The following is a 13,856-nucleotide window of genomic DNA, read 5'->3' as shown; positions in this document are numbered from 1 at the left end:
TTAAGTGAACGATGTCCAGGACGTACTCCCCCCTACCATACCACCCGGAATTTTGCAACTCAGCGCTGCAGCAATTAACTATTCAAGAACCCTGCTGACATCACCCGGTGTAAGCGATACACCGAAGCCGAGATACCGATCGAAGGTGGGAGCGGTATGGGCAAATCCTGAGAGTCATCATCGTCCTGTCGCCCGCCTTTGATTTGTTTTGCAGGAGTGCGCGAATGTGTTACTTATATCCGCTACAAAAGAGCATTTGCATATCAAATGAATTGTAACGAGCATGAAACTGGCAAAAATAACATCGGTATGCCGGTGAAAATAACATCCTTCAGTACTTCACACCAACCAGGTCCTGGTCGTGCTCCGTCTACCCCTCATCGATCCCTTTTAGCCAGCTGAAATATAAATGTTAATCCTGGCGGCGTCAATTGCAAAACGTTCAACGTTGTTGACAGCCAACGGATGTACACAGCCCAAGACCAGGTCCTGGAAAACAGGCACAGAATACAGAACTCAGGACGCAGGACACAGAACCGAGCACAATTTTTCAGGCCCAATAGACTGCACAGGGGGAAATGTAATAAGTGATTATAAGTTTAATAATTTAACTTCAATTTCATATTAAAAGTCAAAGATTATAGCTACGATTTAACCTTTAAATAGTTTGTATTAAAATATAAATTTTATCTTAAAATCACTTTTAACAAGAAAGGAAGCTAACTTCGGCCCGCCGAAGTTTAAATACCCTTGCAGATAGAAATTCTATGACTAGAAATCCATACCATATAAATTATATTTATATGTGTTTAAAAACAATGAAGTAATACCTGCTTTTATTTCATTCACCTATACATATTATATTTGCAGCTTTATATTCACAGATTTGTATTTTTCTTCTACATCAAACGATCGTTTGTATGGCACCTATATGATATAGTCGTTTGATTTTCATAAAATTTTACACAAAATTTTAGAGTAATATGAAATGGCTATATCTCAAATTTGTTTAAATTCTGTTGAAAACTAAAAATGTTATCGCCACCGCGATTGTCAGTCTTCCGACAACAGCCACCGCCATTCTCATTCCTCTCAAATTTCTCGATCGTTCCTATGGGAGCTATATGATATATTAGTCCGATTTTCATAAAATTGTACACAAAATTGTAGAATAATATGAAACGGCTATATCTCAAATTTGATGAAAATCTGTTGAAAACTGAAAATGTTATACTTATTAATTGAATTAATTTCTCGATCGTTCCTATGGGAGCTATATGATATAGTCGTCTGATTTTCATAAAATTTTACACAAAATTGTAGAATAATATTAAATGGCTATATCTTAAATTTGATCCAATTCTATAGAGAACTGAAAAAGTTAAAATTTTTTTTGTAAAAATTTTCCGATCATTCCTATGGCAGCTATATGATATAGTCGTCCGATCCGGCCCGTTCCGACATATATACGAGTGAGAGTATATAGAAGGCTAACTACAAAGTTTCATTCAAATAGCTTCAAAACTGAGAGACTAGTTTGCGTAGAAACGGACAGACGGACAGACGGACAGACGGACAGACGGACATGGCTAGATCGACTCGGCTGTTGATCCTGATCAAGAATATATATACTTTATATAGTCGGAGGTGCCTCCTTCACTGCGTTGCAAACTTCTGACTGAAATTATAATACCCTGCAAGGGTATAAAAATATTATTTAATGAACAGTTTAATTACTGCTATTATTAAAAGAATTAGTAATTTTAAAGTAAGAAGGAACTGATCTAGAATACGTAATGAAAATAGTATCTGAAGAAAGACAACTGAAGCATTCTTGCTTTTAAAGACTATTTGAGTTAAAAACTTTTCTATTAACCTTTTAAGAATTGTATATTTCAAATTTCATGACATTCGTAATTTCATTTAAAAATTCTCAAATTAAGTCCAGATCATTAGCTCATCCTGGCACATATATTTTCCCGCAGTGTGCCATCCTTTGGTCCCGGGGCCAGTGTGTCAACGGGTTTTTAATTGATTTTCATGGCTGCAGTTTTTGATTGTGCTGATTGACGCATCAAATGAAGTGACTTCGTCCGTTCGAAAGGACGATCCGGATCCCGGACGGCTGAGGTCCACACCCGCCTCCGGCCATGTGTCCGATGTCTGGGCCATATCAGTGACGAGACAAACAGCAGAGAGCACAGGAGAAGCAGGAGCAGGAACTGCCATATAGAGCCAAACAGAGCAACGCCCAGGCAGGCAGACAGGCAGGCTGGCAGGCAGTAATTAAATTTGTCAGCCAGGACAAAACGTTCGCCACTTTTCGACCTACCAAGTGCTCAACGTGGCGTATGCGTGATGCGATGAGCTGCAAAGGAGCTTGTGCGTATGAAAAGGGGTATGGCGGATGCGAATGCGAATGCGAATGCGAGAATGCAAATTGGGATCGCAATCGAGATGCTGTTGTTATTGCATTTTAATCACTGCATTCAGTAAACTCAGTGTATGTCCACACACAGTCTCTCCTTTCCTCCGTTTTGCAGGTCCTTTTTGCAAATATGAATAAATAAGTGACCGAAGACCGTGTGTATCAATGATTCTGACGAATAAATAAATGAATGAATGAATGAATGCAGACCTAATTGAATGAGTTTATTTTTGAGTTCTTATTTTCGTTTGACATCGGTCACTAATGAGCCGCCGCCAGTGACGTCATTGCTGTTTGCAGTCGCAATGTCTTAAAGGTGGAAATCCGAGCGAGAATGACAGTGAAATCTGTGAAATCGGAGACTCAATTTAAAAATCATTATGAGCGCACATTAAGCGTAAAAAATTAATGAGCAAGTTGCGTCAACAATGAGCTAGGAGCCAGGATATCCCACAAGCGATGGATGGATGTGTCCTATATGTGTGGGTGCAAGGTGCGTCCTCTGCCGACTGCATCATATCCTGCTGCTGCTCCTGTTCTCTGTATAACCTGGCTTCAGTTTCATAATGGTGGGAAAAAGGAACAGGCTAAAAAAAAAGAGAAACGAACACACACAAAAAGTAGCAGGAAAATGAGGAAGGAAATCCTCGAACAGGAGCAACAAGGGGCTGAGGATGCCCCCGAAGGAGCAGCCTGCCACTGCTAGGATGTCGACTTGAATGGCCGCAATGGCATTGGGTTTCGGTTAACGGTAATAGACGTGAGGCACTCGGCCAGATCCTTGGCAAAAGCACGACGAAAGCAGAGACCTCCATCGAAAAGGGCAGATGGGAAATTTCTTAAAGAAAAGCAAAAAAAAATACTAAAAATAAAAAAAGAAAAGTTTCCGGTAGCAGGGAGACCTACCAGGTGGTCGCCTTTGAGTATGGATTCAATTAGAAATATTAAATACACGCCTTTTTCCCTGAATAATATAATAACTGAAGGAGAATTATGGACTTTCATGGCTTAATATATTTTCAGTTTGCTATATTGTTGTTCAATAATTATTTAACTTGAATTTTCCTCAAGTTTCTGTTGCCCCTACCCATTTCCCCTATTACTACGCCCCTGTACAACTCCACGGGCACAAAGTCTACAACATCGTTTACTTTGCCTAACAATATTTAGTTTGGCAACAAAAGTCACAGACCCACCACACCCACACATTCAACATCCACACCACCCCAAAGGACTTGAAAAGGTGGAAGGAGCTGGGGCGTCCAAGCCCCCTTTTGGCCACTCTCCTAACAACTCATTTGGCACTCATCAGTAGGTCAGGGCATTGCTAATGCGACATATCCTTGGAATCCAGCACGGGATCCGTTTAAATTGTTGAGCTTCCCTTCAGACGTTGGTTTGGCTTGGGCTTGGGTTCTTCGTCTCCGGGCTTATTCCGTATGCTCGTCACGTTGGCCGGCGCTGAAAGGAGACACCAAACGGGGGCCAGAAGTTTTTTCTGTGCGTGCCCGGACAGATTGTGCTCGTTGGGATCTCTTCTCCGGAAAGAAAAGACGAGGAGGAGGATGGCTGTGGGGTGTTGTATGCGTGCGTGCCTCTGTCCTCCTTGTTGGTAATTACCTCAAGTTGGTCATTTGATGATGCGCAAATCCCGTCGAGCTCTGTGATTGCGGATGCAGGTGGAGTTAAGGGAGGAGATGGAGGACCAACCCCAAATGGTTGACAAAAGTTCGACGACGGATTGAATCCACAGGTGTGTGTATAGGACCCGGAAGCTAATTGCCGTTAAGTGCCACGGCAATCCTCGAGTGTTTGATATTTCCAACATAAATAATCCCCAACGGTAAGGCGTTTAACCTGGGGTCCATGCTGGAATCCCAAAGAGTTTTAAAGCTGGAGCTTTTGATGCACAGAGAAAAGTTTGCTGATTTTTTTGGGGTTTTCATTAAAAAGTGTTTGCTGTACAATGTACAATTAGAAATTTATGGACTGAACACTAATTGAAAGGGCATTTAATAATCTGTTATAGAATCAATAACTATTTTTTGCATACATATCATTAATACCTTTCTTTAACAAATAAGAATACTTTTCGGGAATTTCAGCAACTAATATAATATATACAAAATACATTTAAATATTCACCCCTTTATTCCCTGTGTAGAGTAACGGCGTGAGCTGGTGTATGGCCACCGGGCCTGGGGCTTTCCCACCGCATGGTCAAAGTGCTTTTGGTCGCTGGGACCACTTAAGCCTGGCGCTTTGGTCATGCTGGCCAACGCCACGACACCCCCTTTGGAATTCATCCGTTTACCCCCTCGAAAACCACCTTGCCAACTCATCACCGCCTGTTTGGGGTTCGCTTTTTCGGCGGCAGCACGTGCAGGTGAAACTGGTGTTTCTCCTGCTCCTGCTCCTGCTTCTGCTGCTGATTCTGCTCCTGCTGCTGCTCTTGATTTTGCTCCTGCTTCGGCTACTCCTTGTGCTCCTGCTGCATCCCATCATCCCTGACATGGATGCGGACTAGCTGAAATGCAGCTAACGAACCGCAATTGCGGTCACATTTCATGAGAGCGCGCATGCCGCCCGCTGGACACTAAAACTCGCCCCGGGGCGGACACACGAATGGATGGCTGGTGTAGAGTCAGGGCCCACGGACACTGGACGACTGATTCAATTTGCAGCCAGAGACAGGCTTTTAGTGCACCAGTCCCCAGTGCACTCCTATACTCATTCTCATACCCATTCCCATACCCATTCCCATTCCCATGCCAACCCCCTTTGTGGATATCATCAAAAATTAGCTTGTTTGGATGGGAACAGTTCGGCGGGTTCTGGTGTTCTCAAACCCAAAGCATTTTAAATGCATGTGCATGAACTTCCAACGGAGTCGGGGTTGGGTTCGGGGTCGGAGTCCCAGGCCAAGTTCACACAGGAGCAACAGGTATATGACAGTCCAATTAACCTGACTGAATTTAAAATGAGCCCCAAATGAAGCACTGGCCAGCAAAGTAAGGATTGTCCGAATTAAGCGAAAGCATGGAGAGAATGTGCTGCAATTAATTTAATTGCAATACGTTTAATTGTTCAGATAAAATGTTACTTTAATGTTTTTTTATGAAGGGTTCTTTAATGTAATTCAAATGTGGATTTTCATGTCATTATTTCAATTATTGGCTGCTAAAGAGAAATTCTTTAGTTTTCATTTTTATGTATAGAATTTTACTGCACATTTAAGCAAAAATAACTCATGTATTATAAAGGCTTAAGATTTTGTTCCTAACTTTAGACACTTCTTTAATTGATTTGAAATCTATAAATTTGTTGTAAATATCCCCAATTAAAGAAAAGTATTTGAAATAAATAACAAAGCTTACAAATGAACCACAAAAATCTAATTTTATAAAATTAGCTTTTATTCACCACTTCAAACCTGTAGCAAAGTGAAGTCAAATTTTTAAAGTGAAGTCACCAAAGGATCCTTCTGTTTTTTATCCCAACTGCCTCATCACACTAAACGTAATGAGCAAATTAGGCAGTGGGAAAACTATTTGGGGGGGCAACTGAGAGGTAGTAGCATCCAAAAGATGCTGCAATAATTATGCAAATTTCACTTAGGTCCATCGTCTAGCCGAGACGGCAACCGGCAGCAGTGACACCTTTCGCAGGACCAAGGCAATTTGCAGTCGGTGTCTGTCTCCGTGAAACGTGCGAAAGGAACAGGCCGTGACCCGTGCACCTCGTAACACCCGCTGACCCCTCAGCCAGCCACCCACACAAAACGTAAGCGCATTTTAATGATCTCATTTATGCTAATCTGCCAACGCTTGAATCTGTGTGTTCACGCACAAACACAGCCAAGAGAGAGTGAGAGAAAACCACAAAAGCGGAGCTAAGGGGAGAGGAGGGTTCTGTGTGGGTTGGAAACTAACTGCCACCGGCTGCTAATGCTAATGAAGTCTAATTGAATTTCGGACACTTGACACGTCCCACAATCTCTGATCTCTTGTTGACACGCTGGCCAAAGGGGGCAACGGGCATAAAACACAGACACAGTCTTTAAAACGGCAATTAAGTAACAAATGTTTAGTGGCCGATATTGATATTAATCTGGTTGTATCTAGATGTGGTTTTGTGGCAACATTAAAAGGGGATTTATTTTGGTAAATAGCAAAGACAATAACGTTATCTAAAAACAAAAAAGGAAACTAACTCCGGGAAGCCAAAGGTTATCAGCCATTTTATTTATAGGATCCAAACGAAAATCTTAAAAAAAATCGATAAATCAATATTTAAAAATCTCATAACTAAGCCAAAAACTCATAAATTTTAGTTCGGAAAGCTTTTCTATGTTAGTTTTAAGATGGTTAATAAATCTGCATACTCAATTTAAAATTTAAAAAAATTCAAAATTTTGCAAATTTTTGACAATTTGAATGATGTAACTTTTTGAAAATTTTTGAAAAAATTGAAATATTTTTTTGTCGGCGGAGATATCTAGAAAAACCCGACTGTTTATACTGATTAAGAATATATGTGGTTTATAGCGTCGAAAATGATTCCTTCACTGCGTTGTACACTTTTTTGCTAATATTAGAATACTCTGAGAGGGTAAAAAAAATCCTACTAAAATGTTGTATAAATGTAAATGTGAAATGTGAAAAAAGATTTAGTCTTGCCACATGTCTGTATTTATTTCCGTTTCAACCTTGTCTGGCTATTCCATACACCTGGTGAGCTAGCGGGCATACATGGCGTATACTTAACGTGAAATGCCTTAAATTAAGTATACGCAGTGTGTGACTGAAAGGAGAATATTACAAATTTATTTTTACTTCCAGTTAAAAAGCGAGTTTATCAGGAAAAATAACAAACTTTGGAACGCTGAAGTTTACATCCCAATGCAGTTTGCAATTGAATTCTCGGATTGAATCTTTAAATAATCCCAATTTTTAAATTGATAATTATCTATATTTTTATTTGGCAATATTTTCTCCAAGCCTAAGTTTAAAAATCACATAAATTGGCTAAAAATTTCAATTCAGTGTTTTTTTCTAGGTTTGTTTTTATTAGGTTTTTTTGTATCTTTGTATCTGGGTAATCATTTCTGGAAGGAAAGAACATTTATGTACACTTGTTAAAGATTTAGAAATCATTATTTGATAAAATAGATTATAAATTTTTCCTCTTATAAAATCAAACATATTCTTTTAGATTTACCTTTTTTACCTTAATTTCCCTAGTTTTGGTTTAAATCAGATTTAAAGCAATGTGTGACATGACGAGTCACACAATTCCCGTGACCAGCTCCAGTCCACCCAATCGTCCGTATCCGTATCTGAATGATGTGCGTTGGCCGAGTGGGTATCCGTATCTGTCCGGCTTCATCTGGACGGGTTCGGGCTCGATTTCCAGCTGCTATCCGACGGAGTCAACATTTGCGTTTTTGCGGTTGTGGCGGGCATAAAATTTCCTATGCATTCGACCACATTGAAAATTTCTCGTAATATTTGATTTGATTTTTAAACAAAAACGCTGCTGCCCACGCTCAGTTAGAGTCGAGATAATGGGGCCAGGGCTCGGTTCGGTGGAGACACTGGCAAGTGACGAGCAGCGTGTTGGTCAGACTGACATATTGATGAGGGGATTGCAGGATGGTAGAATGATACCCAGGACTCGTTGGGTGAATTCTGCTTTTATTAGCATGCCACTACTCCTATGTGTGTGTATGTGTGTGTGTGTCTGTCTGTGTAGCAACAACAAATCAGAATTATTTGACAACGTAGCTAATTTACATGAGAGTGCAAAGGGGAAACCCCGCCACCAGATACTCTACAATCTCTTGTATCTCACATCCCGACAGGCTGCGGCTTCTGTCTGCGGCTTCTCCTGCTGCTGCTACTGTGCTGTGGCGGCAGCAGTCCATGCATCTCGGCCTGAAACTGGACTGAAAGTGGAATGCGGCATCTCTGTCCCTTGGCCTCGTTACCAAATCGTCGAACAGCATTTTAAGTGGCGGCAAAAAGTTGAAACCGCTTTCGACTTGCGTTCAATTTCATTTAATTACTTTGGCGTAAATTTCGAAACTTTATTACCGATGTTGGAGGAGCGAACAAAAAAGTTCAACCGATGTGGAAAATACTCTGGGAATTACTTAATTCGTCGTTATATATCGTGATATGCGATTTAAAATATAAGTAGGCACTTATTTCAGTAGCTTACTCCCAAAATTAAATAAAAAAATACAAAAGGGCAAAATTACTTAGTATAAGTAATGCTGTTAAACAAGGAGTTTTAATTAATAATAATTGGTATTAAACAAATCATTTTATTATTAAATATGCATACATATCAAATATTATATTTTTATGTTAATAACATTTCAAGGTTAAATATAGGGTTAAGATTAATTGCACACTCTTCTGACAGAGAGACAGGTCTGATGATTGCAAACAGCTTAAATTATCACCCAAAACTGTTGCGTGCTGAAAGACAGCGGAGAGAACAAAAAAAGATAATTAAATAATAACAAATAAAAAACAAAAATCTAAACTAACTTTGGGATACCGAAGTTTACATGCCCTTACAATTTTCAATCCAATTATAGGATCAAGACACGGAAATCGTACATTACTAAGCTTAAAATATATGCATTCTTTTATTTATAGGTATATTCATATGTCAATTTCTTCGACAAATCACATTTTAAGAATCTCATAACTAAGCAAAAAAAGATGAATTTTAGCTGGAATAGCTTTCCTATAGTAGTTTTATTTAGATTAATAAATCTGCATACTCATTATTAGATTTTTAAATGTCAAGAATATACATATGTATATGATTTATAGGGTCGGAAATGATTCCTTTACAGCCTATCAAGCTTCTGAATGAAATTAAAATACCCTGCAAAGGGTATAACAAAACAGAAAATATGACTCTACCGAGCAACTGATAATTAATATTTGTCAAGTTATGAGTATCCACCATACTGACTCTGTTTAACTTTATTACAAAAAAATATAAAAAACAATCTTTTAGACTTTATTTTTGATAAATTTTTTTAAGACATACAAAGCCCAAAGTAAAGTTTGAAGACTTTCTTATCGCAACCATTAGAGGGAGGCGGCAATAGCATGAGTAATACGAATAATGAAATAGAGATTCCAATAAAGCATAATCAGCATCATTGCGCTGTTAGGTCTTGAGCCAACAAAAGAGAGAGTGAGTGAGTGGGAGAGAGGGCGTGTGATCAGCGAAAGCGTGACAAAGGAAAGCCCGCAGCCACGCGATAATGCATATTATTTATTACATATCCACATATGCATATATGTACCCATGTACAAATGGGGAGTTTACACATGTCTGATATGGAAGCAAAACATATGTAAATGCAAATTTATACAGCGGGAAAGATAGTGCTTGGCGATAACAGGGCCTGATTCCTATCTAAACTGTAACAGGTGCCCAGCAGACTCGAGAAACGCGATCCCGAGATAAAATTGATTGATAAGGGGGGTTGGGGTAAGTGTGTGTATAGGACGCGGGGGAAATGGGGCGGCAAGAACACAAAGCTCAAAGAGAGCTTCACGCAGGAAAGCTTCTCTACGCTGATTGTTATTGTTTACGAGCTCACTCTTTCCACTCTCTCTCTCTCTCTCTGCCCCCCAATCTGTCTCTCTGACTTTGGGGCTCGAGTTTCAATTTAGTCAATTTACCGTTACCGTTACAGTTGCACTTGATGAACGGCACCGAACGAACAGCCGAAGCTGAGCCGTGGAGCAGCCGAAGCGGCAGCCGAAACCGGAGCCGAGCCACCTCCATAGGTTCATCCTGGCTCCACGACGAGCTGGTAAGCAAGTTGGAGCCTCAGTTGTGGCTGGAACGCCAGCCGCGATCGGTCTATCCCTCTCTTTCTCTTGCCCTCTCGTGTCTGTGCCGCCCCAAGCACTCTCCTCAAACTCTCACTCTCACTGTGCCTCCCCACCCACGCTATGTGCTTTTGTTGTGAATGAGACCCGTTTACTACAACCGTTACTTTCGCCCACCCGTCTTGCTCCCGCTACCACTGCCGTTTTGTTGACGTTTGTCTTTGTCTGTCATGTATCGGCATAATGCGGAGAGCTCGTTCTGTTTCATCAATCGCCTCAACGGGAATGCCAACAACGATGAACTGCAGCAGCCGGGCGAGCATGAGCCCACCTCCGCCCTCCTGGACTACTGCAAAAGGAAGGTGGGTCTGAAGCTGCTGGTTTGGTTAGGTGGGTGTGGTGGCATCGCGATGGCATCACACCGTCCACCACCCGCGGCAGATGGATTACCTAACCAACGTGTCGTTGGAACTAACATGTCTCTACTCCGTACACAGTTCCTCCGTCCGTATGTGGCCATCCTGACGCTGGTGGGGCTCAATCCCATATCAACGGATATGAGCAATGTCCGAGCCTGCTGCAGCTATGTCCAGGCGCTAATGGTGCTATTTGTGCTGTTGCTCGGCTATGTTTTGCGGTACATTTGCGGCTACAGGTGAGTGCGAATCCGCTGCACAGTAAAAAACCAGGTGGCATAAATCACTTGTCAATATATTTTAAAAGAATTTACTACCTGTCACAACAACAAATACCAGCACGTAGTTAAAGCATTCTGCTCTAACTATATACTTGAATGACTTCTTTACATGCTTAAATTATATGTCTTTATTTATCACCTCAAAAATATTCCGAGTCACATAAGGGATTCGTCTAGTTATAAAGATTTATGGCCTATAATAATCGCATCCCAAATAAACCTTTTGAATATATCCATTTAATTTTCTTTTTTACAGAGGCGATCGTGGTTTCAACAGCTACCGGGATATCAGACCTATCACAAATGGAACCGATGGCGGAGCAATCACTCCAAACACCATTGGAGAACTCCTATTTGGCTACATCGTGCCCAGTGCTTTTAATCTAATGGGATTCATATCAGCAGTCTTAGTATGCAAGGTTATTGACCACGAGCAGCTCCAGAACCTCATCGAACGGGTTTTCCTGATGTCTGCTAAGCCGAAGAGACTCTGCCGGATGTTGTGGTTCTTCTTGAGCGTAGCACTGGCCCTGCTGATTTTGCTCTTCGTATACGCCTGCTGTGTGGTGGTTATGCAGCCTGCCCAGATCGTGAAGGTGTCCTGGCTGGCCGAGGTTTTAACCGACTGGGAGACAGGTCTGCGAGTTGGTCTTCTAATCACCATACTGCTGCAAGATCTTGTGGAAATAATTATACTGAGCAACTACTACATCGAGTGCTACTTGCTGAGAATGCATCTGGAGACGCTGTCACATAAGCTGCTGATGCATTCTATCGACTCGCTGGACTGGATGAGGGAAGTCCTGGAGTTCCGCAAGCTACTGGAGCGTCTAAATCAGCATGTATCCATCCCTGTGTGCTTCCTGATTGTGATGAATTTGGCATACGCCTTTGCGGGACTTGTGTATCTCTTCAAGGACTTTGATTTCCATTTTTGTGCCTTGAAGCTTGTCCTGCTGAACATTGCCAATGTGGTGCTGTGGCTGTTTTTGGGATTGCTGCCCTTTTTTGTTGCATCCTCGGTGACGCGAGTGTGTCAGAATGCCCAGGCGAACGGCCATCAGATACGGGTTCGTCCGTTTGTTTACCATAATACCTCAGCGGAGGATCTCAACTCGACGTTGCTTTTTGCCGCCTCGCTGGACATGTCCGCCAAACTCTTCAGGATGCCCATCCAGCCGAATTACTTATGCTTTGCCATCCTCGTGGTGGTCATCGTTATCCTCACGTTGGGCATGTGCCTGAATCTCACCGCCCTGGGCAAAATGTAACCGTGTACGCCAATATAATAATAAACTATTATAGTATTTGTCTAGCTTACAATCTTGCGAACTGACTGGCTGGTGGCTGCTAAGCAATTTATTTACATTTGATGGCTTTTGTCTACTAAATTCGCTACTTATTGTTACTCTAAGGATTAGTCTCAGTTGCTGTATTGATTGCTTGTTTTAAATACAATTATGCACTTTGGTTTTCAAATCGTATGTGCTTCGTCCACATTATAAGGATCTTGTCACCAGCCCAGCCACGGCGGATGGTTGATCTTGGAGGGCGGGGTGAAGGTGAGGTTAACGGGTATGTTGATTATGGCTTGAACCCGCTTCAGTCGCTGCAGCGTCGACCGGATGATGACACCGTTCTTGCCGAGCAGAAAGCCAGCCGGTATATTGGCGTCCCGGTACGTATTGTCATGTATCATCTCAATGTAGTGTTCAAACTCCGGCGAGCTGGGATTGTACTCGGTAACGATTGCGCCCAATGCCCCAGCCGCCTCGGCATGAAGCGTTTTGGTGAGGAAGGAGCACTCCCTAAAAGAAGAGAATCATTAAGATAAGGTCATAGATAAGCAGATATGGGTGTGTCTTGATTCGAAAGGTAAAAGGTTGTCAAGTTTTTGATAAAAGCTGATGTACAACTAAAATGTTATGTTTAAACAAATTTCTCCAATATAGCGAATCTCTATTTTTGACGGAAAAGATTTCCTGGTTTCCTGGTAACGGCTTTAAGGTATAAAGCCCTCAACGCACGTAACTTGATTGTGACAGCCTGATAATATGATAATATTAAGTATTAAAAGCGCTCAACTTGACGGAAATCAAAATATTTCCATAGGTGATACAAATAGCCTTGCCTGTTGGTATAGGTAAGGTAAAACCTACTTCTGATAGTGAGTTTATTTGCACCACCTCTTAGACTACACTATCCCCTAAGATAAGCCCTATTAAGGGGCAATTCTCACCCTCTATCGATGAGCGCAACGCCTCCATTGAGATCGCGAGCATTCCGAATCTTCTGGCAGGCGCCCGGTGGATCCGTGAGGACCAGAGGCACACCCTCCAGTCGCTCCGAGAAGACGGCGCCAAAATCCTTGGCCGGTCGCAGCCGGTATGTGTACTCCAAATCCGTCGGCGAGATGATTTCAAAGAACACGTCGCCGGCGATGATATCCTGCGTGGTGATCGGTATCGAGATCGTGGTGCTGGCTCTGATGCAGCGACTCAGTGTGGCGGCAAGCACTAACCAAACAATTAGCATTTTGGCCACGAACGCATAACTAACGTAAATATTTTTGTGCAAATAAATAACAAACTTATTCTTAAGGTGTTAGTGATGGGACATTACTAAATGGTCTCCCCGGCGATAATATCGGCACTTGCAAAAACTATCCAAGCATCAGGTAGGTCCAGCTCTAGCGGCCAAAAAGCACTCGATAACATTACGATAGAAAAAATTAATTCATTTTTAAATTAAATTCTGTATGTATGTAATATTGACAGAAAACTCGTAAATAAGTTACACTCCTTTAAATATAAAAAAAGAAAAATATATCAATTTAAATACCCCTTATGTAGTAATCGATAAT

At 41.5% G+C, this 13,856-nt stretch overlaps 2 protein-coding genes across 2 annotated transcripts; one reads left to right on the top strand and one right to left on the bottom strand.

The window, feature by feature from the left end:
• Positions 1-10,125: 10,125 nt before the first annotated feature.
• Positions 10,126-12,313, top strand: GrlHz (Gustatory receptor-like Holozoa). The gene is made up of 4 exons (XM_020947524.2): positions 10,126-10,277; positions 10,605-10,658; positions 10,794-10,951; positions 11,250-12,313. The coding sequence occupies exons 1-4, from the start codon at positions 10,167-10,169 to the stop codon at positions 12,262-12,264; spliced, it is 1,338 nt and encodes a 445-aa protein (XP_020803183.2). The 5' UTR covers positions 10,126-10,166; the 3' UTR covers positions 12,265-12,313.
• Positions 12,301-13,790, bottom strand: LOC110179934 (PRADC1-like protein). The gene is made up of 3 exons (XM_020947534.2): positions 13,616-13,790; positions 13,233-13,547; positions 12,301-12,801 (listed from the first exon to the last, which is right to left on the bottom strand). The coding sequence occupies exons 1-3, from the start codon at positions 13,708-13,710 to the stop codon at positions 12,507-12,509; spliced, it is 705 nt and encodes a 234-aa protein (XP_020803193.2). The 5' UTR covers positions 13,711-13,790; the 3' UTR covers positions 12,301-12,506.
• Positions 13,791-13,856: the final 66 nt, after the last annotated feature.

The sequence above is a fragment of the Drosophila serrata genome, unplaced genomic scaffold, assembly GCF_035046125.1.
Source record: "Drosophila serrata isolate PLE 108 unplaced genomic scaffold, ASM3504612v1 contig_184, whole genome shotgun sequence".
Taxonomy (NCBI): domain Eukaryota; kingdom Metazoa; phylum Arthropoda; class Insecta; order Diptera; family Drosophilidae; genus Drosophila; species Drosophila serrata.
This window is presented reverse-complemented; position numbering and strand designations above follow the sequence as displayed.

Bases quoted from the DNA above. Each gene is read 5' to 3' on its own strand.
- GrlHz (XM_020947524.2), top strand. From the start codon at position 10,167: ATGAACGGCACCGAACGAACAGCCGAAGCTGAGCCGTGGAGCAGCCGA. The intron at 10,659-10,793 runs GTGGGTCTGAAG...CTCCGTACACAG, and splicing joins TGGACTACTGCAAAAGGAAG to TTCCTCCGTCCGTATGTGGC. The intron at 10,952-11,249 runs GTGAGTGCGAAT...TCTTTTTTACAG, and splicing joins CGGTACATTTGCGGCTACAG to AGGCGATCGTGGTTTCAACA.
- LOC110179934 (XM_020947534.2), bottom strand. From the start codon at position 13,710: ATGTTATCGAGTGCTTTTTGGCCGCTAGAGCTGGACCTACCTGATGCT. The intron at 13,548-13,615 runs GTAATGTCCCAT...TATTTACGTTAG, and splicing joins ATCGCCGGGGAGACCATTTA to TTATGCGTTCGTGGCCAAAA. The intron at 12,802-13,232 runs GTGAGAATTGCC...CTCTTCTTTTAG, and splicing joins GTTGCGCTCATCGATAGAGG to GGAGTGCTCCTTCCTCACCA.